This window comes from Paroedura picta, chromosome 2 (assembly GCF_049243985.1).
Source record: "Paroedura picta isolate Pp20150507F chromosome 2, Ppicta_v3.0, whole genome shotgun sequence".
NCBI classification, from domain to species: domain Eukaryota; kingdom Metazoa; phylum Chordata; class Lepidosauria; order Squamata; family Gekkonidae; genus Paroedura; species Paroedura picta.
Window position 1 is genome coordinate 28,196,792 of NC_135370.1, and position 26,622 is coordinate 28,223,413.

The window sequence follows — 26,622 nt, forward strand, 5'->3', positions numbered from 1 at the left end:
TGCTAACCCCTCCCACATCATGTGACTTTGGGCGGGAAAGTCACCCTCTGTAGGGGAGAGGTGAGCACTCTTGGGAGCTTCTAGAATTTTATATGTATAAAAGCTTGCGAGTTTCTCTCCGTGGCAGGCCTGCGATTCCGCAGAACCCCCATGTGTGACTGCACAGAAGACCACTCGATGAACAACAGTTACAGGTAAGTGCAACCCTGTTTTCCTGGAAATTGTAAAAAGAAATTTGCTTCGACCATAGCTGCTGAAAGCTTTTTGGCAGAAACCATTGTTTTGGGTGTCGCTACAGCCAAAACCAAATTCAGAGAAAGAGAGCAAGTTTGTTGATTGCATCTAAAATTGTCCTGTTTTAGACGCAGGTTTTCCCCTCCTGAGTCTTCTGCCTTGTAGTTGTGGTGGAGGGATGGTGCCTAATGCCAGACCTGCAGAGTAGCCCTTGTCTCCGGGGGAACTGGTCTCTGTGGTCTGGAACTCAGCCCCTGGTCTCTGCGCAGGGTCCGCAGGAGGGGCTGCCTGGCAGGTTCTCTGGTTCTTGGTGGCCTCTGTTGAATCCATCCCTCCTTCTCCTCCCCCCAGGCCACCAATGCCTTGCGCTGGATCCTGACCCTGCCCAACGCTGCTGAAGTTGTCCAGGGAAAATTCCCACACCTGCCGATAGCGCTGGTGACTCAAATCAGTTACTCCCTGGGATCGAGCAGGAAAGGATCCAGGAGGTCAAATTATTCTGAGGCCTCAGAACCATCCGGAGTAGTGAGGTAAGAAGCCAAGATCGGAGATGGGCCCGGTTCTGCTCTCCCATGAGACAGGGACGGATCTCACCTGTCCTTCAGCTACAAGCTACTCGCTTCCCCCCACAATGGCAGCTGACGTCTTTTGCCCCTCCTCCATTTTATCCTCACAGCAACCCTATGAGGTAGGCTAGGTGGAGAGCATGCGATGGGCCCATGGACATCCACTGAGATTTCACAACATGGGATTCAGACTTTGTCCTCCTGGATCCTGTCTGCGCCGGAGGAGTGAAGTAGCACGTGTAGATTAGGAACGTCCTGGTCTTTTCCAAACACTCTGCCCGTGTCCTCATTGGCTCCTGCTCCTTTGAGCACACTTGCTCCCAATTGCTTTGGGAAGAAAACTATTAGTCAGTTAGACTGTTAGGACCATCTCTCTCCTCTCTTCTTCACAAAGCTGCTTCTCTTCTCAATAAGCTATTTATTCTTCCAGCAGCCAGGGCATCTATAAACTCTGCCAACAGAAAGGATGACCACAAAAGGTCTGCAGAGGAAGGCAATGGCCACCCACCTCTGCCTTCCATTGGTCTTGGAAGCCCCTTCCGGGGGTCCCCATCAGTCACTTGCCCTTAGAGGGCTCTGAGGTGTGTCTGTGCCCTCCACAGTGGCCATACCCCTGATTTGGCCAGGCCAGGCTAGGCTAGCAGCAAAACCCAAGCAATAGACATGCAAAGTGTGGCTCTCCAGATGGCCATAGACAAAATGGCCAGATGGACTTGGACTACAGTTCCCATGAGCGCCTGCCAGCAGGGGCCACCCCTGTCCTTAGAGGCGGTCCGGCAGGGCAAAACGGCTTCTGGGGACACCTTCTCCTTTGCTCCGTTCAGCTCTGGCGTCCAGGCCCTGAAGAACCTCATCGCATGCATGGGCTTCTGCAGGGTGTACAACATATTGACGATACAAGGCACCTGGGACAAACTGCAGCAGCCGGGTACTTTCTTCGAAGGGGTTTTTGAGCTCGTCAGGTAAGAAGAGGCAGGCCAAGAGGGACGGGCCGGCCGGCCAGAAGGAGCCAGCTGACTCACTAGAGAGCCTTTGGCGGTGGAGCAGAGAATCGGTGGGATTGGGGGCAGGGGGGACCTGAGTGGAGGAGAGTGCGAGGGAGTCCTCCCTCCCAAGCAGCCCTTTTCTCTAGGGGGACAGATCTCCGTCCCCTGGAGAGGAGCTGTGGAACGGGGGGAGCCCCAGCTCCTACCTGGGGTCTGGCATCCCTGTTGTCCATTAGATGCTGCTTCCTAAAAGACAGCACTTTCGTTGGGGCTCACTCTGCAGCCTCCTGAGACAGATTGGGGGATGCCGCATGCGCTGCAGCCGCCACAGGGGTAGCAGGGCCCAGTAGTTCCTGACTTTGAACCTTCGGAGTCGCTGACCCTTTGGGGATTTCGTGTTTTCCTCACACAGGGAGCTGTTTAAATTCACTAAAGTGCACATGATGATGACATTCAAACTGGCCAACGCGTATTTGTACCATCACGAACTGAAGGAGAGGACAATTGGAATGGCTTTTTTCACCGAGGTGAGCCCTGGATGACCGTGACACATGCAGACACTTGTGCTGGGTCAATCCGTGGATCGTGGCCTACTGGACTCTTGACCTCCTTGAACCCGTTCCCAGCCAGGCAGGACCACAAGGAGCTCTCCCTGGGGGCACCAAGACTCTGTTCCATTCCCGGCTCTCTTGCTGTTTCTCATCCGGGGTGTGTAGCATAGCCAGCAGACCTGGGGGCTGTCTGGCAGCCAGGCCAGGGGCGTGGGCAGGTGGTTGGCCCTTTCCTGGCTCTGCATCCTGACCTAAAGCTGCCTGCAGGCTCAAAGAGGTTGGGGACCCTCCCTTACACCGAGTCTCCCATCAAACCCGCCGCTCCAGGTTTTGCCGCCGCCGCGCCCCATCCCGTGCATAACCGGTTTGCTTCGTGTCTTCCCCCTCCGCGTTTACCATGTGACCCGAACTCGCCGTTTCGGCGGCCGTGCATAATGGGCCCAAGTGAAACCCAAAAGAAACAGGGGCCAAACCTTGGAGAGCCAGGGTGTTTGTAGTGGTTACGTATGGAGGCCTCTGATCTGCGGTCCGGTACTGGGCCGTTAAGGCCATGGTACCGGGCCGCGAGCGGCCGCACCTGCCTTCCCCTCCCCCCGCAGCGAGAGGGGGGGAAGAGGCAGGCGCGGCCGTGTTTGCGCCGCGGGTGCGTGTTTGCGCCACCTGCTGGCGAAAACGCACACGTGCAGCTCTTCTGCGCATGTGCGTTAGCGCCACCTAGTGGCGAAAACGCACATGCGCGGCAACTGCGTGTGTGCGTTTACATGCAGCTGCTGTGGCCGGAATGACCGGGTCGCATGCGCTGCAGCCACCACAGGGGTAGCAGGGCCCAGTCGTTCCTGACTTTGAACCTTCGGAGTCGCTGACCCTTTGGGGATTTCGTGTTTTCCTCACACAGGGTGCTGTTCAAATTCAACAAAGTGCACATGGTGATGACATTCAAACTGGCCAACGCGTATTTGCACCATCACGAACTGGAGGAGAGGACAGTTGGAATGGCTTTTTTCACCGGGGTGAACCCTGGATGACAGGGACACATGCAGACACTTGTGCTGGGTCAATCCGTGGATCGTGGCCTACTGGACTCTTGACATCCTTGAACCCGTTCCCAGCCAGGCAGGACCACAAGGAGCTCTCCCTGGGGGCACCAAGACTCTGTTCCATTCCCGGCTCTCTTGCTGTTTCTCATCCGGGGTGTGTAGCGTAGCCAGCAGACCTGGGGGCTGTCTGGCAGCCAGGCCAGGGGCGTTGGCAGGTGGTTGGCCCTTTCCTGGCTCTGCATCCTGACCCCTCGTGTTCCTGGGAGGAACTGCCCCCGAACCCCTTGGAGGCCTCCCCTCCAGAGACTGGCCAGGGCATTGGCTTGTCTCCGGAGATCGGATGGGATCAGGCTTGCTGGAGCTCCCTTCCCGGCGGTGGGGAGGGTGAGGGTTGTCGGGAGGATTGCCCAGAGATCCCTGGAGACCTGGGGGGGCAGAGGCTGGGGGGTGCTGCTGGGGGGAGAGTATCCTGCCTGTGTTTCTTCCCAAACATCACCCAAACCTCCCGGAATCTCCCGACCCCACAACCCACACTAAATAGCTGCCCCACCTACCCGTCACAGCCCACGGAGACTTCCAGAAGGCAGTCCACCACTCCGCCGACAGGCCTGCACGCCAGGGAGCAGATGGCCCTCTTGGCCTCCTGCTTGGCGAAGGCATCCCGGATGATGGGGAGGCGGCTGTAAATCTCCTGGACAGTCAAGGGCAGCTGCAGGACGGAAAGGGGAGCGTGAAGGCAACCTGCCTGCCCTCTCACCCCTGCATTCCCACCAGCCAGGTTTTAGTTATAGTCGGAAGATCCATTGCTTGGGGGAAGAGAGACCCTCTGGAACCCGCAAAAACCTAGTGGCACCTTCAAGGACATTTATCTTCCTATTTATTGGTATGCATTTGTTAACTTTGATCACTGAGAGAGCCAGCGTGGTTGAGAGTGGCGGACTGCGGCGGTGGGGCGTGCTTGTTTTCGCGGCGGGGAAAGAAAGGAATGGAGAAGGGAGGCTGCGGCTTGGGGCGGCGGCTCCCAGGCGGCTTGGTTTTGTGTGTGGCGGCGGCTCCTCGACGGGTCGGGCAGCGGCTCCCAGGCGGCTTGGTGTTGTGTGCGGCGGCGGTGGCTCCTCGGCGGGTCGGGCAGCGGCTCCCAGGCGGCTTGGTGTTGTGTGCGGTGGTGGCGGCGGCGGCTCCTCGGCGGGTCGGGCGGCGGCTCCCAGGCGGCTTGGTGTTGTGTGCGGCGGCTCCTCGGCGGGTGAGGCGGCGGCTCCCAGGCGGCTTGGTGTTGTGTGCGGCGGCGGCGGCTCCTCGGCGGGTCGGGTGGCGGCTCCCAGGCGGCTTGGTGTTGTGTGAGGTGGCGGCAGCGGCGGCTCCTCGGCGGGTCGGGCGGCGGCTCCTAGGCGGCTTGGTGGTGTGTTCGGTGGCGGCGGCGTCTCCTCGGCGCCTCCTTCTGGTGGACGGCTGTCCTCGCCTGCGGGTGGGCTATAGCATGGCTCCGTCGTGGCTAGGCTAGGGATGCCCTGCCCTGGTACTGTTTAAACATCCCTTCAAAATAAGATACAGACACGCCACAACAATGAACATAAGGAACATTTTCTTTTCATGAGTTGAAGAATGGAGTATTCTCCTGACTTCCTGGGGGAAAGACAGCAGAACTTTTAGGACAGGACCAATATATGAAGGGAACTGACTTTATATCATCTAAGACAATAATAGAATATATCCTTATAATAGATTATACTCTCATATGTATCAACAACTACTTTGCTAAGAAAGATGGTAATAACTCCTAGATCAGGATTAATATGCGATGGGAATTGAATATGTATGTCAATATGTATGCTAAAAGTGGATGACAAACCATACTTCATAGGCATTAATATCATTTAAGATAATAACAGAATGTATTCTTATAACAGATCATACTCTCATATGTATTAACAATCACTTGGCTAAGAAAAATGGTAAAAACTTCTAGATTAGGAATAATATGTGATGGGAACTGAATATGTATGTTAAAAGAGATGGCAAACCATATCAGCTGGTTGCTTTTTCTTCTCAATTTTTCTGTAAATGCTTTATATAATAATAAACAAAATTATTTAAAAAAAAGAAAACAAGCAAACAAATAAACAAATAAACAAACAAAACAAAACAAAAGATACAGATACGCCACAGCAATGAACATAAGGAACATTTTCTTTTCATGGAAATTTTAACTCATGACAATGTCAAATCAATGGTTACCCTGAGCTTGTTTCTCTACAAAGAGATAGTCCCAAAGTGTGTTGTAATGTAAAGGGCCGGGGGGGGGGGGATGAAGTAAAGGGCCGGGGGGGGGAAGGTATCCTTCAGGGCCCACCTCCAATTAGTCGAAGGACCACATGTGGTCCGCGGCTCACGGGTTGGGGATCACTACGCTAGATGATGCGCTTTCAATGTCCTTTCGAAGAATCCAGTTGCAAAAGCACACTGAAAGTGCATTATCCAGTGTGTCCAGAATGGGCCACTGGTCCCTACTGCCGCTTTTGCATTATATCTTGCCGTTTCCACACTGTGGGTGCCCTGAGGAGGGGGGGGAGACCCTACCTTAGAAAAGTTTAGGAAGCCCTGAAAGGCCAATTTATTTCCTCGGGGAGGGGGTTAATGGGTTATAAATCGCAGGTATTTAGGGATTTGGGACTTTACTTGGTTAGGATTCAGTTGTGAAGAACACCCCCGAAGGCAGAGATGGAATTCAGTGAGATCGGAACATGCTGGAAAGAGGGCCAGTGAGAACGGAGGAGTGCAGAGTTCTCCCTTTGGGTCCCAAAAAGGGAGCCAAGCACTCTGGGTGGGAGAGACACTTCAGGGAAGCAGGGTGTGTGAATGAGACCTTGGGGCACTTGGGGACGGGAAGCTAAAGGCGAGCAGACAGGGTGATGTGGCGGTAAAGGAGGCAAAGGCAGCCTTGGCCTGTATGAAAAGAGGCATCCCATCAAAATCGCAAGATGTCCGAGTCCCACCGTACATCCCACATTGCTTAGACTGCTCCTGGAATCCCATGTCCAGTTCTGGAGGCCCCACTCCAGAAAGGACATGGACAAAATGGAGACGGTGAAGAGGAGACGGCCAAGCCAAGTGAGGAAAGGTCTGGGGAAGAGGAGGTGGAGAGGGGACAGGACGGCTCGCTTAAAGTATCTCAAAGGTTGTCATTTGGAGGAGGGCAGGGAACAGTTCCTGGTGATGGCAGAGGAGAGGACCCACAGTCATGGATTTAAACTATGGGTAGAAAGGTACAGGCTACAGATCAGGGAATCTTTCTGTACAGTCTGAGTACTTCAGCAGTGGGATGGGCTGCCTGAGGAGGTGGGAACTCCCCCTCATTGGCCGTCTTCAAACAGCGGCTGGACAGATCCGTCTCCTGGATGCTTAAGGCTGATCCTGCACTGAGCAGGGGGTGGGATTAGGTGGCCTGCATGGCCCCTTCCCCCTCTAGGATTCTAGGAGTCTAGTTCAGCAGTGGGATGGGCTGCCTAAGGAGGTGGGGAGCTCCCCTCACTGACAGCCTTGCATTGAGTGCGGGGTGGGACTAGATGGCCTGCATGGCCCCTTCCCACTCTAGGATTCTAGGAGTCTAGTTCAGTAGTGGAAGGGGCTGCCTAAGGAGGTGGGGAGCTCCCCCTCCCTGGTTGTCTTCAAGCAGTGACTGGACAGATCCTTATCCCAGATGCTTGGGGCTGATCCAACTCTATGATACTACGCTGCAATGATTTTACAATTACAATTCCTTAGCTGCCCTGAGGAATTGGGCAAAGGAGATCTTTTAATTTATATATATTTTTTAAATATCCACGACCCCAAGGAGTCCCGAAGTGGGACCATTCCCTTCCTCTCCCACAACAGACACCTCTGACAGGACTGCTCTGCGGAAACAGCCCTAAGAGAACTGTGTTGGAATGGCAATCAGCAAGCAATTTGGTGAAGTCAGCCCTGTGGGGCTGCTGTTCAGCAGTGTAAGCAGCTCACTAGTGACACCTAATGAACACTGTGAGGTTGCAGGGAATTCTGAGCCATGTGCTCTGTTTAATCTGAGCTACCCCACCCACTTCCTCCTTTTTGAGGAAGAGAAGGTCAGCGTGCTTTGCAGAAGCAAGCAAGGAGCATCCATGAAGGATCTGCTGATGTGAGGCACCCATAGAGGCAACTACTTTTTGCAACTACTCTGAAGAAGAAGAAGAAGGAGAAGGAGAAGAAGAAGAAGAAAAAGAAGGAGAAGAAGGAGAAGGAGAAGAAGAAGAAGGAGGAGAAGGAGAAGAAGAAGGAGAAGAAGGAGGAGAAGGAGGAGGAGAAGAAGAAGAAGAAGAAGAAGAAGAAGAAGAGAATGTTTGAATCCCCAAAACCACCACTGAGAGGGGATTGGTGGCTTACAATGATTGACAACCTGAGGAGCAGGAAGAAACCTGCAGGTTGTACACACTTCCGGCTTCTCTGCCACCTTGTCGGGAAGGGAAAAGCCATGATGAGATGGCAGAATAATGCGGGAGGGGTCTCCCATCAGCAAGCGGTCAAGTGTGCGGTTTACAATCGCACTTTTACAAGCAGGAGGTGGCACGAATTGTCCACCTCTATGCAGAAATGGTCATGGTTTGGGTCTTGCTTCTGCCCGCCAGCCTCGGAGGGCACCTGATACTTCTCACTTGGGTGGACAAGGGCTGCCATCACAGGAAGTGTCTGCCTTGAAGTGGGCACCTGGGGACCCTACCTGAAGCTCTTCTGCCCTCAAACTACATCCTTTCCTTAGTATTCTTTGGGTTGTTCCTCCCACCTAAGCTGCTTCTTTTGGGAAGCCACAACTGTCTCAGAGGAACTCATGATATTTACGGCAGAGGTCTCCAACCCCCGGTCTGTGGCCCGGTACCGGGCCGTTAAGGCCATGGTACCGGGCCGCCAGCGGCCGCGCCTGCCTTCCCCTCCCCCCGCAGCGAGAGGGGGGAAGAGGCAGGCGCGGCCGCTGGCACAGCCGCTACGCAAACACGCGCGCGCGGAGCCGCCGCGCGTGCGTGTTTGCGCCCCTGCTGCCGAAAACGCACACGTGCGGCTGTTCTGCGTATGCACGTTAGCGCCACCTAGTGGTGAAAATGTGCATGCGCGGCAACTGCGCGTGTGCGTTTGCATGTAGCTGCTGTGGCCGGGCCGCCGGCTCTCTCCCACCCTCGGAGGCGGTCCCCGACTACAAGGCGTGGTGGTGGGGGCATGCAAACATACTTTTACAGCCCTGCTATGGAAGAATGGCTCACTGGTCTCCTAGCTCACCGGGGGAGGGGGAACCAATCAAGATCTGTCTAGCACCGGAAGCTAAAGAGGGTCAACCCTCTTTAGCTTGCGGCCCAGGAAGCTTCTTACTGCGGGAGGGCGGGGAGAGGGAATCAGGGCCGGGCCGCGCATCGTGCGGTTGCGGCCCGCGGGCGCAGCCCAATGCGCGGGCGTGGCCTGCGAGTGTGGCCCGATGCGCGGGCGCGGCCCGATGCCCAGCCGGTCCCCAGCCTCAGAAAGGTTGGGGACCACTGCTCTACAGGTCTTGCATATTCTGACCGTTGGCCTCGAACCAAGCTCTTCTGCTGCAGACCCAAATGGGCTGAGACCTTGGAAAGCCTTGGACAGTCAGAGTTGACCCTTCCGGGCTGGGGTGAGTGGCTAGGAGACAACCGCTGGTTCCTGGTAACTCAGAGTACACCAAACAAGCTTTTCGCAGACCCTCCTTGCTGGATTGCAACAGCCCGGCCAAGGGCTCTGATTGGGCCAAAGTCCTGAGTGGGCGTGACCTGTCAGAGGCAGGGCCCAATCGCTAAGCACATCCTCATTGGGCAGTGCCTCACACAAAGAGAGAAAAAAACCCATCCGAAGGCTACTGACAACATTAACAGAACTGATACAGGATAAAGAAAAGTTTAAAAGTCTCTTTTTATTATGTAGGTTTATTGTAGCATCCAACCAGAACGGGTTTCAGATATCTCCCGTTTTCAAAGGGGATTTTCCTCAGTGGTTGTTCTTTGACATAAATGTTCAAAATTAGTACCTTTTGGGAAGTCGTGCTCGACCCATCGCGACCCCATGGACAATGATCCTCCAGGCCTTCCTGTCCTCTACCATTCCCCAGAATCCATTTAAGTTTGCACATACTGCTTCAGTGACTCCATCCAGCCACCTCATTCTCTGTCGTCCCCTTCTACTTTTGCCCTCAATCACTCCCAGCATCAGGCTCTTCTCCAGGGTGTCCTTCCTTCTCATGAGGTGGCCAAAGTATTTGAGTTTCATCTTCAGGATCTGGCCTTCTAAGGAGCAGTCAGGGATGATCTCCTCTAGGACTGACAGGTTTGTTCACCTTGCAGTCCAAGGGACCCACAAGAATAGTCTTCTCCAGCACCAGAGTTCAAAAGCCTCAATTCTTTGACGCTCAGCCTTCCTTATGGTCCAACTTTCACAGCCATACATTGCAACTGGGAATACCATAGCCTTGACTAGAAGCACTTTTGTTGGCAGGGTGATGTCTCTGCTTTTTAGGATGCTGTCTAGATTTGCCATAGCTTTCCTCCCCAGTAGTAAGCACCTTTTAACTTCTTTGCTGCAGTCCCCATCTGCAGTGATCTTGGAGCCCAGGAAAATAAAATGTTTCACTATCTCCATTTCTTCCCCATCTATTTGCCAGGAATTGAGAGGGCTGGGTGTCATGATCTTCATTTTCTTGATGTTGAGTTTCAAGGCAACTTTTGCACTCTCCTCCTTCACCCGCATCAACAGGTTCTTTAATTCCTCTGTGCTTTCTGCCATTAGAGTGATATCATCTGCATATCTGAGGTTGTTGATATTTCTCCCTGCAATCTTGATCCCAATTTGTGACTCAGCTAACCCCGCCTTTCTCATGATGTGCTCTGCATACATGTTAAATAGGCAAAGTGACAGTATACAGCCTTGCTGAACTCCTTTCTCAATTTTGAATCAGTCAGTGATTCCATGCTCGGTTCTCAGTGTTGCTTTTTGACCTGCATATAGGTTTCGCAAGAGACAAATAAGATGGTCTGGTATTCCCATCTCTTTAAGAACTTGCCACAATTTGTTGTGCTCCACACAAACAAAGGCTTTAGCATAGTCAATGAAGCAGAAGTAGATGCTCTTCTGGAACTCCCTAGCGTTCTCCATGACCCAGCGTATGTTGGCAATTTGATCTCTAGTTCCTCTGCCTCTTCGAAATCCTGCCTGTACTTCTGGAACTTCTCGGTCCACATATTGCTGGAGCCTAGCTTGTAGGATTTAAATTAAAAAAAAATAATAATTAGGGGCACTCAAACAAAACCCAAAACGCTAACTCTGCCCTTTGCACATGCACGGGTGTCCTGGGGGGAAGAAAAGTCTGGGTGACCTTTAGGGTGGCCAGTCCAGAGGGATCCCAAAATGGCACCCAACATCAACTAGTGGCAAGCACTGCAGGGGGTGAGTTGGGCTCCAGACCACAGGGACCAGTTCCCTTGCAGGAAATGGCTGTGTTGGTGTTGGCAGAGTCTAAATATGCAAAGAGAGGTGAGCTGCCATGGGGATTGAAAGAATAAAATCCTTTTATTGAGAAGAGAAAAACCTGGTGTGGAAAGGGAGACACAGAGAGAGTCCTAATGCTCTAACTGTTCCATCCTGTGTTCATTCAGTTTATTCAGGAGGCAAGCAGGGAAGACATACGGCCAAAGGAGCAGGAAGTCTCCAAAGAGCCAATCAGGACAGGAGGAGATTATATGGAAAATATTAAGAAGGTTCTTAATCTACCTATGCTGACTACCCATCTCCTCCGATGCCCCAGGAAGATACCTCTGCATCATGCACACTACACATTTGGATTTCCTGGAAGGTCGACTCTAGGGCACCATACCCCTCCCCCACACCCTGTCCTTCCCATGCTCCGCCCCCAAATCTCCAGGAGTCTCGAAAGCTGGAGTTGGGAACCCTAGACTTTGAGAGAGATCCTTAAGGGAGTGAGTGAACCAAGCCAGCAGGTGGGGAGGGAAACAAGGAAGCCGGGGGGGGGGGGAGTAATCAGCCTGGGGGAAGGAAGGCATGCTGAGTGGGGGAGGGAGGAACTAGGGATGCCAACCTCCGGGTGGGGCCTGCGGATCCCCCAGGACTCCAGCTCGTCTGCAGACAATAGGGACCAGTCCCCCAGGAGAGAACAGGCACCTGGAAGGGGGACTGTGTGGACTTGGAAGCCCAGTGAAGTCCCTCCCCTCCCAAATCCTGCCCCCAGAGCTGATAACCCTGGGGGGAACAAGAAGGAGGTTGGAAATGGTGGAAAGGAGAGGGCAGGAGGAGAGGGAATGGGTGGGTGGGAACAGCAGGGGAGGAAACGAGATTTCCCCTTCCTTGTGGGTCCCTCTCTTGCCTGGACATGAACAGTTACTGTCAAAACCGCCATAGAAAAGAGTTGTTTTTTCTACACCCCGTTTTTCACTGTCTGAAGGAGTCTCAAAGCGGCTTACTAGCACCTTTCCCTTCCTCTCCCCTCAGCACAAACCCTGTGCATTGAAAGGGGCTGAGAGATCTAGGAGAGAACCACTCTGGGTGAACAGCTCAGAGGGAACTGTGACCAGCTGCATGTGGAAGAGAGGGGAATGAAATCCAGTTCTCCAGATTAGAGGTTGCCGCTCTTTGACTGCCACACCGTGATGCTTCTCTTTACTTTGCCCGCTCTGAGTGTATGAATCTGCTGGTGGTCCCAGGGACATTCACCGGAGACATGAACCTGGCCTCAACCAGGGCCAGGGCTTTTTCGGCCCCGGCCCCGGCCTGGTGGAACGAGTTCCCGGAAGAGCTAAGGGCCCTGCCGCAGTTATCAGCCTTCCGCAGGTCCTGCAAGACGGAGCTCTTCCTCCAGGCATATGGTTGAGGCCGGGTTGAGGTCCCGGAATGATCATCAGGGGGTCCCCTAGAGCCGGCGAGATCAGGACCCTCGCTCCTAAGGAAAGGGCTCCGGAATGCTAGCTGGGCGGGGGGGGGGGAGGAGACGGGAGCCGTTTTTTAGAATCCTAGAATCCTAGAGTGGGAGGGGGCCATGGAGGCCATCTAGTCCAACCCCCTGCTCAGCGCGGGATCAGCCCAAAGCATCCTAAAGCATAATGAATTGGGGATTTTAACGGTAGTGTGGTTTTACTGTGTTATTATAAACACCCAAAAGCCTAAGAGAGCGGTGGTATATAAATCAAAGAATAAATAAATAAACAGCATGTTAGGATATTCCTGGATTTGGGGGCGGAGGAGCGGGAAGGGTGGTATTTTGGGGAGGGGGAGACCGGACGAAGCTGCCTGGGGCCGAGCCAGACCCTCGGCTCTTCCAGGGGGTCTTGTCTCCTCAGACTGGCCGCCGCTCTCTGGGTTCTCAGTCAGGAGTCTTTCCCACCCCCACGGCCAGATCCTGCTCCCTGCCCCTGCTGTGCCCATGCCCCTCACTGGCGGGCAGGAGAGCTGTGGGAGGGATCCTCCCGTTCAGTTTGAGTTCTCTGTAGGATCAGGAGGGGTCCCAATAAAGAGCTGAAGGGAACTCTCAGGGCCTGGTCTTTGAACCCACAGATTTCACAGCGGAGCTTGCAAGGGGGGAGGGGGAGGTGCCCGTGAGCCACAGCCCCTCCCGTCCCTCCTGACATCACCTCCACCTGATGATGCCACAAATAATGGTGTGATCTCATGAGTTTTCCCACAGCCCGTGGCAAGGGGAGGGCATTAGCTTTCGAGCTGAAATAAAAGGTGAGTGTTTTAACTCAGTAGTCCCCAAACTTTTTATCCTCGGGGACCGGTCAATGCTTGACAATTTTACTGAGGCCCGGGGAGGGGGTAGTCTTTTGCCACTTACAGGAAGGACTGATGAAAACACAACCTGTGCTCCCAGGCCCTTTCCCTTCCCCCCAGATCCACAGAGTCTTTCTTAATAGGTTCCATGCTCTGCTGGGCAGTATTACTTGTTCCTCCATGGATAAGAAGGAAGGGGTAATGATCAGTGGGCTTGAGGAGCCTGTCCAGCCGTTCCGTCCCATCCTTAAAGCTTGCACCAGGGAGGCAGCAGGCCTCTCGAGACAACAAGTCAGGTCTACAGACTTCGGCCTCTACACCTCTTGGCAAGGAATCTTTATTTCCTGTTCTGCAGATTTCTTTCTCCTGTTCCTGGTTGATTTGATCTTACATTCCTTTAGGTCCAGCATAAAAATCTGAAGGGCAATATTCTTCTTCTTGGTGTTCTTGTTAAGAGCCAGCTTGGTGGTGTGGTTCAAAGCCGTGGCTTCTAATCTGGAGAGCCAGGCGTGACTCCCTGCTCCTCTGCATGCAGCTAGCTGGATGAGCTAGTCACAGTCCTGATTAGTCAGTTCTCACAAAGCACTTCTCTCAGAGCTCTCTCAGCATCACCTCACCCACAGGGGAAGAGAAGGCAACTATGAGCTGCTTTGAGACTCCATTGGGGAGAGAAACGTGGGGAATAAAAAGCAACTCTTCTTCTCCTTCTATTATTATTATTATTATTATTATTATTATTATTATTATTATTATTATTATTATTATTATTATTATTATTATTATTATTATTATTATTATTATTATTTTAAATCCACAGACAATTATTCTCGCCCCTTCTGTAGAATTTCCACATTAAGGACAAGAATCCCTGTCCCCTGCCCCCTCCCCCCACCCCACCCCCTCTCTTTACCTGCTGACGTGCCGTGTTGGGCTGGCCCCACCCCCGCCAGTCTCCTGAGGCTTCCCCCACTCTCCACAGGGTGGGAGCAGCCTCAGAGGACTGGCAGCGGCAGCCACGACCCCAGAGCAATGAGTGCACCTCAGTGTTCAGGCGCCACTGCCGCGGTCCTTCTACTGCCGAGGTCCCCGGGGGCAGGACTATGGACGTCATGTCCCTAGACTTCCCTTTCCATTAGATGTTCCACATCGCTCATAATAATCCCTTTTATGTGCTGCCCCTTCCTACAGCTCAGGGGAACTCACAGTATGCCAGGCATAAACTGATGTAAGATTGAATCAGCCTCTAGGGGGAGCAAACATGCCGAACGGAGGCAAAATCCTAAAGCAGCAGGCCAATCAAGAGAGGGAAACGAGGATGGAGTAAACTCCCCTGTCTCCTTGACTGTGTTTGGTTAGTTTGGAAAAAGTCCCTAAATGTCTCCATTGCAGGATGAGTTCCGTGTCTAGAAAGGACAAACTGCTCAAAAGGAGGAGCCTTGAGAACGATGCAAACACCTCGGGTGAGAAAACCGACCATCGGCAAAGCCGAAGCCTCCCTCACCAAGCCAGATCTCAAGAGCCAGCTGGCCGGAGGAATGCCGAGCACCTCCCGCCTCTGACCAAGCCGGCAGCGTCCTCCGAGGACCAGAAGCCGACACCGACGCCTCCTCTCATGCTGCCCCTCCTGCCGCAGCGCCGACTGCCCAAAACCACCGCTGGGACAAGCCAGGCAGATACGACCAAGGAGGCCACCCCATGGCCAAAGCTGCCTGTGACGGCCGTCAGGAACAGCACCACCGCCACCGCAGGGAGCAGGAGAGCCTCGCAAGCTCTGGGAATCTCTGCAGCGCTGCCAGGTACCGGCCGGGCCCAGGAGTCGCCAGCTGGTCTGGGCTTGTCTCAGGGCAGTTGCATGCTTGGGCAGAGGCTGCCGAGAGCCAGCGTGGTGGTGCGGTCAAGGGCAGCGGCCTGTCATCTGGAGAAGCGGGTTTGATCCCCCGCTCCCCCTCCTCCTCCACATGCAGCCAGCTGGGTGACCTCGGGCTAGTCGCCTCAAAGCGCTCTCTCGGCCTCCCTTCCCTCACAGGCCCCCTGAGAGAAATCCTGATGGTGCTCAGAGACGATGGGAATCAGATGCAAGCCAGGAGGTCTCTTACTCTGGAGAAGAAGACATTGGAGGTACAGTTGCAGAACCATTTCTTTCTCCGTTGATTTGTCTCGCTTGCCGGAGCTGACCCCCCACCGCTCGGCCTCCCTAAGTGCTGCCAAGTTCGAGCCTTAGGCATTAAAGCCCCCAAATAGAGAACTGTGACACACGTCCAGCCAGAGCGAAGAGAAACGGGGAAAGGGAAGAGCGGCAAAGAAAAAGGTTCCGCGGGGAAGAGGGATCATGCGGCTGGCTGGAGTGGGGGAGCCAGCTTGGTGGAGCGCGTAAGACCAGCGGCTTCTAATCGGGAGAGCTGGGACTGAGCTGAGTGACCTTGGACTAGTTGCAGCTCTGATAGTGCTGTTCTCACCGATCAGTCTCTCCCAGAGCTCTCTCAGCCCCACCTCCCTCACAGGGTGCCTGTTTTGGGGAGAAGAGGGGAAAGAGGTTGGAAGCTGCTCTGACACTCCTTTGCGGAGAGAAAAGCAGCATATAAGAACCAACTCTTCTTCTTCATGGAGGGAAGAGCCCCAAAAAACAAAAGCCTTTCCCCAGCTGAATCTATTCTGAATTCAGCTGGAGCCCCAAAAGAACCCTAGGCTGAAGATATTTCTCAGTGGGCAGCATTGTATAAAAAAATATGGTCCCCGTCTCCTGTTTTTCTACATCTTTAAGCTTAATATGTGGATAAAAGAGTTGGTTCTTCTATGCCGCTTTTCTCTACCCGAAGGAGTCTCAAAGCGGCTTCCAGTCGCCTTCCCTTTCCTCTCCCCACAACAGACACCCTGTGAGGGAGGGGAGGCTGAGAGAGCCCTGAGATTACTGAAGAAGAAGAAGAGTTGGTTCTTCTATGCCGCTTTTCTCTACCCGAAGGAGGCTCAAAGCGGCTAACAGTCACCTTCCCTTTCCTCTCCCCACAACAGACACCCTGTGAGGGAGGGGAGGCTGAGAGAGCCCTGAGATTCCTTAAGAAGAAGAAGAAGAGTTGGTTCTTCTATGCCGCTTTTCTCTACCCGAAGGAGGCTCAAAGCGGCTAACAGTCACCTTCCCTTTCCTCTCCCCACAACAGACACCCTGTGAGGGAGGGGAGGCTGAGAGAGCCCTGAGATTACTTAAGAAGAAGAAGAAGAGTTGGTTCTTCTATGCCGCTTTTCTCTACCCGAAGGAGGCTCAAAGCGGCTAACAGTCACCTTCCCTTTCCTCTACCCACAACAGACACCCTGTGAGGGAGGGGAGGCTGAGAGAGCCCTGAGATTACTTAAGAAGAAGAAGAGTTGGTTCTTCTGTGCCGCTTTTCTCTACCCGAAGGAGTCTCAAAGCGGCTTCCAGTCGCCTTCCCTTTCCTCTCCCCACAACAGACACCCTGTGAGGGAGGGGAGGCTGAGAGAGCCCTGATATTACTGAAGAAGAAGAAGAGTTGGTTCTCATATGCTGCTTTTCTCTACCCGAAGGAGTCTCAAAGCGGCTTCCAGTCGCCTTCCCTTTCCTCTCCCCACAACAGACACCCTGTGAGGGAGGGGAGGCTGAGAGAGCCCTGAGATTACTTAAGAAGAAGAAGAGTTGGTTCTTCTATGCCGCTTTTCTCTGCCTGAAGGAGTCTCAAAGCGGCTTCCAGTCGCCTTCCCTTTCCTCTCCCCACAAGAGACACCCTGTGAGGGACATGAGGCTAAAAGAGCCCAAAGGAACACGAAGTCCACTGAGCCAATTAGTTGTGTCTCAACAGGGTCACCTGGCTAGGTCCGTCTGCTCAGATCTCAACAGCTAAGCCGGGCTGGCCTTGGTGAGTCCTTGGGTGGGCGACCTCCACGGACATTCAGGGCCGCTAGACATAGGCCAGCAATGGTCAGCCACCTCTCTCCCCCTCTTGCCTTGGCAGACCCTGGCCCTGGGTTGGCTGTGCTTTCCACCAGGCAGAAATCTGGCTCTTTTAAGGCCTTTCCTTGACATTTTCATCTTCTTGCCTTTCTCCTGAACACTCTCAGGAGCTGAGGGTGTCCAGAGGCTGATTCGAACTGTGCTGTGCTCGATATACGGCTGAATGGTTTCCCTTTCTTCCCCTTCACCTCCAGGATCTGCAGGGCCGGGTTCCCATTCAGGATTGCATCGCATGGATCGAGTGCTACGGGCATGCGGCCGCTGGGGCCAATACAGAAGACCTGCTCCTGCTGATCGAGTTCCTCATCTCGGAGCTGCTGAGGCAGTTCCGTGCGGGCTACAAGGTACTGGGAAACATCCGGAGAGCCCAGCTGGATCTGGCCAGGGGTCCTCTAGTCCAGCATCCGGTCATACCCAGAGGGCAGCCGGTTCTTCTGGAGGGCCAACCACAAGGCAGAGAGGCCAAGACCTTCCCCTCTTGTGACCTCCTCACTCTGTGCTCCAGAGATTGACTGCTTCTGACTGTGGAGGTTCCCCCAGTCACCAGGGTTACTGGCCACTGATATACTTCTCCTTCCCGAATCTCTTGAATCCCCTGGAGAAAATGGCTGCTTCAAAAGGCAGATTCAGTGACATTCTGGCCCCTCCCCTGCAACATTCTGGCCCCTCCCCAGACTCCGCCCCCCAAATCTCCAGGAATTTCTCAACCTGGAGCTGGCAACCCTACCTTAACCCTTTCACATCATGCTGCGTTGCTAAGAATTCGGGTGCAAAAATAATGGGCCTTGTGGGTGTATTATTTCCCCAAACACACACGCAAAGGTGGCCCCATAATTGTTTCTGACTCCATGGGAAAAAGAAACTGTGGAATGATATACCTGGAAGGGGGCCTAAAGACCACCCAGTCCACCCCCCTGCAGTATGCAGGATGACCTACAGGATCCCCGAGCGATAATCCGGTAATCTGCTTCCGTTTCCCTCCCAGGAGGGAGAGCCCACACGTCTGGAGAAGCGAATTCCCCATGAGCAGCCTGCGTTGCTCAGAAGCTCCTCCCAACATCCGGCTGATATTCCCGCCTCCATCCTAGGGAAGCTCCGCCCACATTGCCATGACGTCCCTCCATCCCTTCCGAGGTGACCCGGAAGAGTCCTGCAGCGATGGCAGGGCAACGCTCTGGTCTTTGGGCAAAGACTGTGTGGTCCATTTGACTTCTACCCTAAAGCTTTCGTCCGAAAGCCAGAGTGTCACCTCACCACCACTGACCTCATGGCGTCACTTCCGGGTCACACCGGATGTGCCGTCCCCAACGGGATGAGGTCTCTTTGGGTAGTGACATAGATGCACTGCTGCAATATTGACCGGACCCCAGTCTTTTCTGGGTAAGGTCCCCCTCCTAGTCAGATCATTGGTGTTGGCCAGTGGGGCCTGGTGGCGAGGGACCCCCCTTCCACTGGAGGGTCTGGCCATTCTAGCTGAGATTGGTCTCCGTATAAACTCTGGGTCGTTCCCCTGGTGAAGACTTTCCTGGTGGTCCTGGAAGGGTTTCCCAAATTGCTGGGGGTTCATTTTGTATATCTATTTTTTCAGTTGTTAAACTTTTATCAGGTGATACGACCAGAAATGGTCATGCCAACCCCCCCCCCCCACAAAAAAAATAAATAAATTTGGGAGTTTCTTGAAGCCTAAAGAATGTTTCAGGGGTTTCTCAATTGTAAAAAAGAGGGGAACGTCCCAGCCAGCTCCTGGGATTGCCTGCGTGAAGGACGCTGGGATTCCCGTCTCCCTCCAGCTGGGCGCCTCCCCCCAGCACCCACTCCTGGAAGGTGGTCTAACCTCTCTGCACCCTGCTTCTTTCTCCTCCGTCCAGAATCAACCACTTAAAACAGCATTCCTAAAATCTATCAACCTGATCAGCAGAGCCCTCCAGGGGAGCCGGAGGCAAGATTGCCCCCACAAATCTGAATTGCTCCAATGCATAATAGTAAGTCAAAGTGGAGGGGGAAAGCAGGGAGGGGGCTTCTGGGGGAGCGAGTCTCAAGCTTGGGACGTGCTTGGGGTGCGGCCTTGGGGTCCCGAGGCTGCCAGTGGAGGCTCCTGGGACCTCCGTTCCACTGGCCCGGACCCTCACAGACTTCTCTGCATCGTAGCGACTCAAGTGGAGTCCCCTGTGGAGTCCCCAAGTGGAGTCCCCTGCGGAAAGGGGCGGCCGTCGTCTGGCCAGGGCTGCCACCTCTGTGTGGAGAAATGGGAATGGGGCCTGCGGAGGGCAGGATCTGGGGAGTGGAGGGACTGGAGCGGAATCCCAGGCTTTGTCTGGCATCCTCTGAGGGAACCTTTCCAGAATTGTAGTCCATGGACATCTGGAGAGCCACAGTTGGGCCACCCCTGCCTAAAAGCATCACTTGGAAGTGACCCTCTGTCTGTGTGTTTTTCCACTGCAGGAAATGATCGAAGAAGAGCCCCAGGAGTCAGTGTGCTTCCCGATCCTCCACCTTGCTCTGACCACCATTGGCTCCCTTACGTATGTACCCAAGGTTTCCTCCTCCTTAGCTCTCCTGGCCAGGCTCCTGGTGCCTTGCAGCCGGAGAAATGCCAGGCATCCATTGTGAAGAGAAGGGGGGAGGAACAACCCAAAGGAGACTAAGGAAAGGATGTAGTTTGAGGGCAGAAGAGCTTCAAGCCAGACACTTCCTGTGATGGCAGCCCTTGTCCACCCAAGTGAGAAGTATCAGGTGCCCTCCGAGGCTGGCGGGCAGAAGCAAGACCCAAACCATGACCATTTCTGCATAGAGGGGGACAATTCGTGCCACCTCCTGCTTGTAAAAGTGCGATTGTAAACCGCACACTTGACCGCTTGCTGATGGGAGACCCCTCCCGCATTATTCTGCCATCTCATCATGGCTTTTCCCTTCCCAACAAGGTGGCGGAGAAGCCGGAAGTGTGTCCAACCTGCAGGTTTCTTCCTGCTCCTCAGGTTGTCAATCATTGTAAGCCACCAATCCCCTCTCAGTGGTGGTTTTGGGGATTCAAACATTCCCGTCTTCTTCTTCTTCTTCAGAGTAGTTGCAAACAGTAGTTGCCTCTATGGCTGCCTCACATCAGCAGATCCTTCATGGATGCTCCTTGCTTGCTTCTGCAAAGCACGCTGACCTTCTCTTCCTCAAAAAGGAGGAAGTGGGTGGGGTAGCTCAGATTAAACAGAGCACATGGCTCAGAATTCCCTGCAACCTCACAGTGTTCATTAGATGTCACTAGTGAGCTGCTTACACTGCTGAACAACATCCCCACAGGGCTGACTTCCCCAAATTACTTGCTGATTGCCATTCCAACACAGTTCTCTTAGGGCTGTTTCCGCAGAGCAGTCCTGTCAGAGGACTCTCAGCCTCACCAACCTCCCAGGGTGTCTGTTGTGGGAGAGGAAGGGAAGGGTCCCACTTCGGGACTCCTTGGGGTCGTGGATATTTAAAATCATCTCTACTTCTTCTTCTTGTCTTTAACTGGGACCCCTCAGACTTGGCATCTGCTCTGCTGTTTGAGAATAAAACATTCAGAGCTGATCCTGTTGAATCGACTGTAGGGGGAAGGTGTGTGCATCCTTGGCGGGGTGGTGGGGTCCTAATGTTTCTCCACCCCCACCTCCACCACTGTCTGTTTTATTTGCAGTCTCCTGAAGCCTGTGCTGGACTGTGAGGTCAGATCCAACTTAGTGAGCAAGACCATCAAGAAGGTGTATTCTTTACCAGCTCTCAAAATGACCAAGCTGAAAGCAGGCAGCTCTACGTACCCAACGCAAACTCAGGTGCCTCCCCCTCCCTGTCCAGGGGTCAAAACTGAAAAACATGGTGTCTTGGCCAGGAACTAAGTTCAGATTCAGAGACAAGGCAGGTGGGATGGGACTCATCTCCTTGCAATTGGACACAAGGGATCGCCTGACCCATGCCTGTGGTTTCAGAGCACGGCCCCCCAGCGTGGTTTTTCCCCCTGGGAATTTGGTAGGTTGTGCAGACTTCTTAAAAAGTCGCTTCAGCAGCAACCTCCCCCTCAGCCCAAGATGCTGGTTGGCTTCTTCTTAGAGATGCCTAACCTCATTCCCTGCCTTTTTGTGCCTGGCTCCGCCCCCTGAGGCAGCCATGCTGTGGCTGAGCCCATGCTCTTGGGGAAGGATTCCAGAGGTGCCCACGGGCTTAGGAAGGGCGAGGAGCCCTGCTTGATAGGGGGGCCGCGTCGGCCTGCAGTCGAACATCTGGATCTGAGACTTTGTTGCTGGCAAAACGGCCTCAGTATTGCAGAAGAGAGAGTCACAGTCAAATCCAGCGTTGCCAATTTATGGATTGGGAATTTTGTATAGGTTTGGAGGTGGAGCCTGGGGGGGTGGGGGTGAGGTTTTGGAAGGGGATCCCCAGGACTTTCCCCCTCTGGAGTTGGCAACCATCAGCAGAGGGTCACCACATTATCCTGGATTTTGTCCCTCAACTTTCTCCTGTCCTGCTGCATCTTCTTTCTACTCTTTTAGCTGCTGACTCGTGAAAACATGAGCAGAGCCCTCCTGGATCAGGCCAGTGGCCCATCCAGTCCAGCATCCTGGCTCACCCAGCGGCCCACCAGCTCTTCCGGGGGGAGGGCCAGCGGCAAGGACCAGGCCTGCGCCTGAGTTTGCCTCCTGACCCTGGGATTCAGAGGATTAGTGCCCCTGAATGGGGAGGATCCCTTTAGTCACAATAGCTCGCAGCCATTGACAGACTTCTCCTCCATGAATTGATCTCCTCCCCTTTGAAAGCTGCTTGTTCTTTTGGACATCATTGTTCCCCTCCTCGAATTTCACACCTCCCCCAAGCAAACATCCCAGCTGCTGTTTCTCGATTCTCCCACCCTCTCCCTGGAATGGCTGGCCCCAAGGGGGACTGTTTTTGCAACCTGGGGCCAATGGCCATTTGGCAGGAACTCATTCTCAGCCCAGTGGGACTGGTGGGAAAGGGCTCAGTCGAAGCTGCCAATCTGTCCCTGCACCCTTCTTCCCAATGCCAAGAACTCTCCCCTGACCAGGCCCCGAGGATCGGGGCCCCAGGGGGTGGCAAAGTGGACCCATCCCCTGCCCTCTCTCTGGAAAGAGGAACAGGGTCTTTCTCTCTGGTTTCTCAACGGTATCTACGTAGCCATCTTCTTGGACCCCACAGATTGTTGCCTGGTTATTCTCCTTTTATTGTCCCCTCCCCTCTCCTTTTCTCTCTCCCTTTAGGGCTAGCAGAGAGTATGCCAGCCTCCAAGTGGGGCCTGGGGATCCCCCAGAATTGCACCACATCTCCAGACGGCAGAGATCAGTGCCCCTGGAGGAAAGGGCGGCTTTGGAGGGGGGACTGGGTGGCCTTGGGCCCCACTGAGGTCCCTGTTCTCCCCACACTCCTCTTTCTGCAGTGCCACCCGTTTGCTTTTTATAAACGCAGCCTCAGGAATGGCGGCCCTTTGGCACGTGAGAGCTGTGTCCCGGAGGCTCACCCTTGGGCCTGTCCTGCTTGCAAACGCGTCTGGATATTCCACTGGAATAGAAGCCCTGCTTTCCCCAGCCCTGGCCACGTCTGGCAGACTGACCTTCTCCGTGCCTTGGCTCATGCTAACGGCGTTGTCTTCTCTCCCTTTAGGACTTCTACGAGCAGACGATGAGCGCGTGCAATTCAGTGCTCACCAGCCTCCTGTCCGAGGTGCCCAACATGGATGGACTTCAAGAAATATTGATAGTAAGGGCACTAGTAACTCCTCTAAGGCCTAATAAAAGCATAGTATCCTAGAGTGGGAAGGGGCCACCCAGGCCATATAGTCCAAGCCCCTGCTTAATCCAGGATCGAACCGTAGAGTGGGAAGGGGCCGGACCAGCGTCTAGTCCAGCCCCCTGCTCAATGCAGGCCCAGCTTAAAGCCTCTATTCCATGGCATAGAGCAGGCATGCATGGCCTTTAGGGAGCTGCTTAGGTGGCCGACTTGGGATTTCCCTGGGCAGGGCCCAAGGAGAGGAGCATCCATCAAGGCCACCGCCCAAAGTGGCTGTTTTCTTGGGGTGAGCTGTTCTCTGCTCCCTGGAGGTCAGGAGAGAAGCTCTAGATCAGCCGTTCTCTACTTTCTAACCCTGGACAAAGCCCTGAAACATCCTTGGGGCTTCGACAAACCCCAGGAGGGGTGCGATCGTGCAGAATACGGTTGGGAAGCAGAGCTGTGGACCCGCCCACTCGGGGGCCCACCCCTCCCCGCCCCCTCCGGGCCCATCACTGGCCGTTTTGGGAGGGGGGAGCAGACTGGCATGACCCTCTGCGGTCATATCACTGGAGGAAATGTGTGTACAAGACCCATCCCCTCCCACCCCTGCAGAAAACCCTTCCAGGGCTGTTCCAGGAAACCCGGGCTGAGGAAGCCTTCTCTAGGGGGGAGGGCGCTCAGGGGCCCCCGCAGCAAGGCCTGCCCACAGCGAGGAACAAGCCAGCTCTCCAGTGGGGAGAGGACCAGCCCATCGAGAAAGGAAGGCCACTCCATGGGAGGGGAGAGCTGGGCAGGGCGGGGACCTCCGAGGGGTACGATGCCGTGGATGGAGCCCACGCCAAACACCCATTGTTTTTGCCAGGGGAATTCATCTCTGCTCTCTGGCGAGGAGCCATCCTTCCCCTTTAGACCCCCCGAATTCTCTCTGTGCGTCTTCAGGGTGCCACTGGGCTCAAACCTTGTCCTTTCCCAACGGGCCATTCTGGGAGTGGTCCTGGAACGGACACTTTGCTGGTTCTGGTTCTGCTCTCTGTCTCCAGTGTGCTCTTTCTTCACAGCACACCAATGGCTGGATGGAATCGGAGATGCCCCACGAGCGGGAAAGAGCCGTGAGGAGCACCAGCCATGTGCTGAAGTTTGCCGCCGAACACCTCGATTTTGACGTGAGCATCCTTGGGAGCGGAAGAGCCCGTCCCAAGGGGCACATCCCGTGACCGAAATGCCGGGCATCTTGTTGGATCCCCCGAAGCAGCTCCAGCAGGGCTCTCCTGATGTTCTTGTGGAGGCCACAGCCTCTGGGCTCTGTTGCGGGCCTGCCCCAGGAACTGGCGGCCCCGCGTGAGACAGGAGGCTGGACTAGAGGGACCCCCACTGGTTGTGCAAGACCTCTGAACAAACAAGCAGCGTCTCATGAAACCTCCTGACCTGACAGCAACGCTGTTGAGTGTTTCAGGGGCTGCTGCAGCAGTGATGCCTCCCAGTGCAAATGCAGCCGGTCGCTGCAGGGGAAGAAGTGGGGGTCCAGGGTGTTTCCCCTTCGAGGGGGAAGTGGGGGGGGCGAGTCTTCTCTCTGGGCCAGTGAGGCAGCCTGGGGCCCTGCAGGAGGAAAGCACGGCAGGCTTCCTGGGGGCCCCTTCCCACCTCCCTCTCCCTTTCAGGTCTCGCAGGAGTTTTCCTTGCTTGGCCAGCTGGTGGCGGTGTTGGGCATGCGGACCATGGACAGCGTGAAGGAGATTGGCCTGCAGGCGGCCCAAGCGATGTACCACCTCCACCACCTGACCATGAGCCAAATGGGTGAGGGGCATGCTGGGAAATCTGAAAACCACCAGCTCAAAGCTCACCTTTATTTATTTGTTTACTGTTGAACTGCTGATTCCGTCCTCTCCTGACAGACTCGGGGGAGGGGGGGATCGCAGCACTATTAAAATGAGGACTCAGTAGTAGTACTCAGTAGAAGTACTCAGACTGTAAAGAAAGATTCCCTGATCTGTAGCCTGTACCTTTCTACCCATAGTTTAAATCTATGACTGTGGGTCCTATCCTCTGCCATCAACTGTTCCCTGCCCTCCTCCAAATGACAGCCTTTGAGATACTTTAAGCGAGCCGTCCTGTCCCCTCTCCACCTCCTCTTCCCCAGACCTTTCCTCACAGGGCTTGGCCATCTCCTCTTCACCGTCTCCATTTTGTCCACGTCCTTTCTGGAGTGGGGCCTCCAGAACTGGACATGGGATTCCAGGAGCAGTCTAATCAATGTGGGATGTACGGTGGGACTCGGACATCTTGCGATTTTGATGGGATGCCTCTTTTCATACAGCCCAAGGCTGCCTTTGCCTCCTTTACCGCCGCATCACCCTGTCTGCTCGCCTTTAGCTTCCCGTCCCCAAGTGCCCCAAGATCTCATTCACACACCCTGCTTCCCTGAAGTGTCTCTCCCACCCAGAGTGCTTGGCTCCCTTTTTGGGACCCAAAGGGAGAACTCTGCACTCCTCCGTTCTCACTGGCCCCCTTTCCAGCATGTTCCGATCTCACTGAATTCCATCTCTGCCTTCGGGGGTGTTCTTCACAACTGAATCCCAACCAAGTAAAGTCCCAAATCCCCAAATACCTGCTATTTATATCCCATTAGCCCCCTCCCAGAGGAAATAAATTGGCCTTTCAGGGCTTCCTAAACTTTTCTAAGGTAGGGTCTCCCCCCCCTCCTCAGGGCACCCACAGTGTGGAAACGGCAAGATATAATGCAAAAGCGGCAGTAGGGACCAGTGGCCCATTCTGCACACACTGGATAATGCACTTTCAGTGCGCTTTTGCAGCTGGATTCTTCGAAAGGGCATTGAAAGCGCATCATCTAGCGGATGACCACATGTGGTCCTTCGACTAATTGGAGGTGGCCCCGAGGGACACCTTCTCCCCCCCACCCACCCTTCCCCCCCCCCGGCCCTTTACATTACAACACACTTCGGGTGTCCTTGTCTCCCATCACTCCCAGATGGGACTATCTCGTTGCAGAGAAACAAGCTCAGGGTAACCATTGATTTGTCATTGTCATGTGTTAAGATTTCCATGACAAGAAAATGTTCCTTATGTTCATTGTTGTGGCGTGTCTGTATCTTATTTTGAAGGGATGTTTAAACATTACCATAGCGATCAGAGAGCGTTAGGGCAGTGGTTGAGAGTAGAGGAGTAAACTACCCCCCCCCCCACCGGGCCTCAGTAAAAGGCGTTGAGTGGTCCCCGGTGAGTGGTCCCCGGTGATAAAAAGGTTGGGGACCACTGATCTAGCGTGTGCAGATGGGGCCCAGGCGGGCTGCCTGAAGTGGGGAAGAAACTAACGCTGACTTTTCCCTCCCGAAACATTCTGATTAGTTAAGGAGATGGACAAGAGACCCAAGAACAAGAAGGGGAATATCGTGAAATGGGAGCGAGAAGACCTTTTCATTTCCGGCCCTTCCGTCTTTCATAACGACGCCTCTAAAGTGGCCCAGGTACTTCCCGAGACCGCCGAAGGTCAGAGTCCTCTGTCCTCTCGGGCGAACCCTTGGTTTGATGACTGTGGGGTGGTAGGAGGGTCTTTTTAGCCACCTTGGGCTTTAATGGGGCGGGGCTTTTATGGGGTATGATCATGTCATCCGCCTTGAGTCCCAGGAGGAAGGCAGACTATACATTTAATAATACTAACAGAATCATCCTAAAAATAGTCTCCCTCCCAGGCCTTTTCTTCTCCCGCCATCTTTCCAGTTGACTCCCATGGGT

General features: G+C 54.2%; 1 protein-coding gene across 5 annotated transcripts in view; it reads left to right on the forward strand.

The window, feature by feature from the left end:
- The window catches only part of LOC143829130 (maestro heat-like repeat-containing protein family member 7), an 80,268-nt gene that overhangs the window by 39,453 nt on the left and 14,193 nt on the right, over nucleotides 1-26,622 (forward strand). For all 5 annotated transcript variants that reach the window (XM_077319515.1, XM_077319516.1, XM_077319519.1 and 2 more), the window contains 11 exons: nucleotides 586-764; nucleotides 14,556-14,962; nucleotides 15,193-15,284; nucleotides 17,322-17,471; nucleotides 18,996-19,109; nucleotides 19,570-19,649; nucleotides 20,792-20,927; nucleotides 22,765-22,860; nucleotides 23,931-24,035; nucleotides 24,531-24,666; nucleotides 26,236-26,354. In XM_077319515.1, the coding sequence (XP_077175630.1) occupies nucleotides 586-764; nucleotides 14,556-14,962; nucleotides 15,193-15,284; nucleotides 17,322-17,471; nucleotides 18,996-19,109; nucleotides 19,570-19,649; nucleotides 20,792-20,927; nucleotides 22,765-22,860; nucleotides 23,931-24,035; nucleotides 24,531-24,666; nucleotides 26,236-26,354 (1,614 nt within the window). The remainder of the gene's footprint in view (nucleotides 1-585; nucleotides 765-14,555; nucleotides 14,963-15,192; nucleotides 15,285-17,321; nucleotides 17,472-18,995; nucleotides 19,110-19,569; nucleotides 19,650-20,791; nucleotides 20,928-22,764; nucleotides 22,861-23,930; nucleotides 24,036-24,530; nucleotides 24,667-26,235; nucleotides 26,355-26,622) is intronic.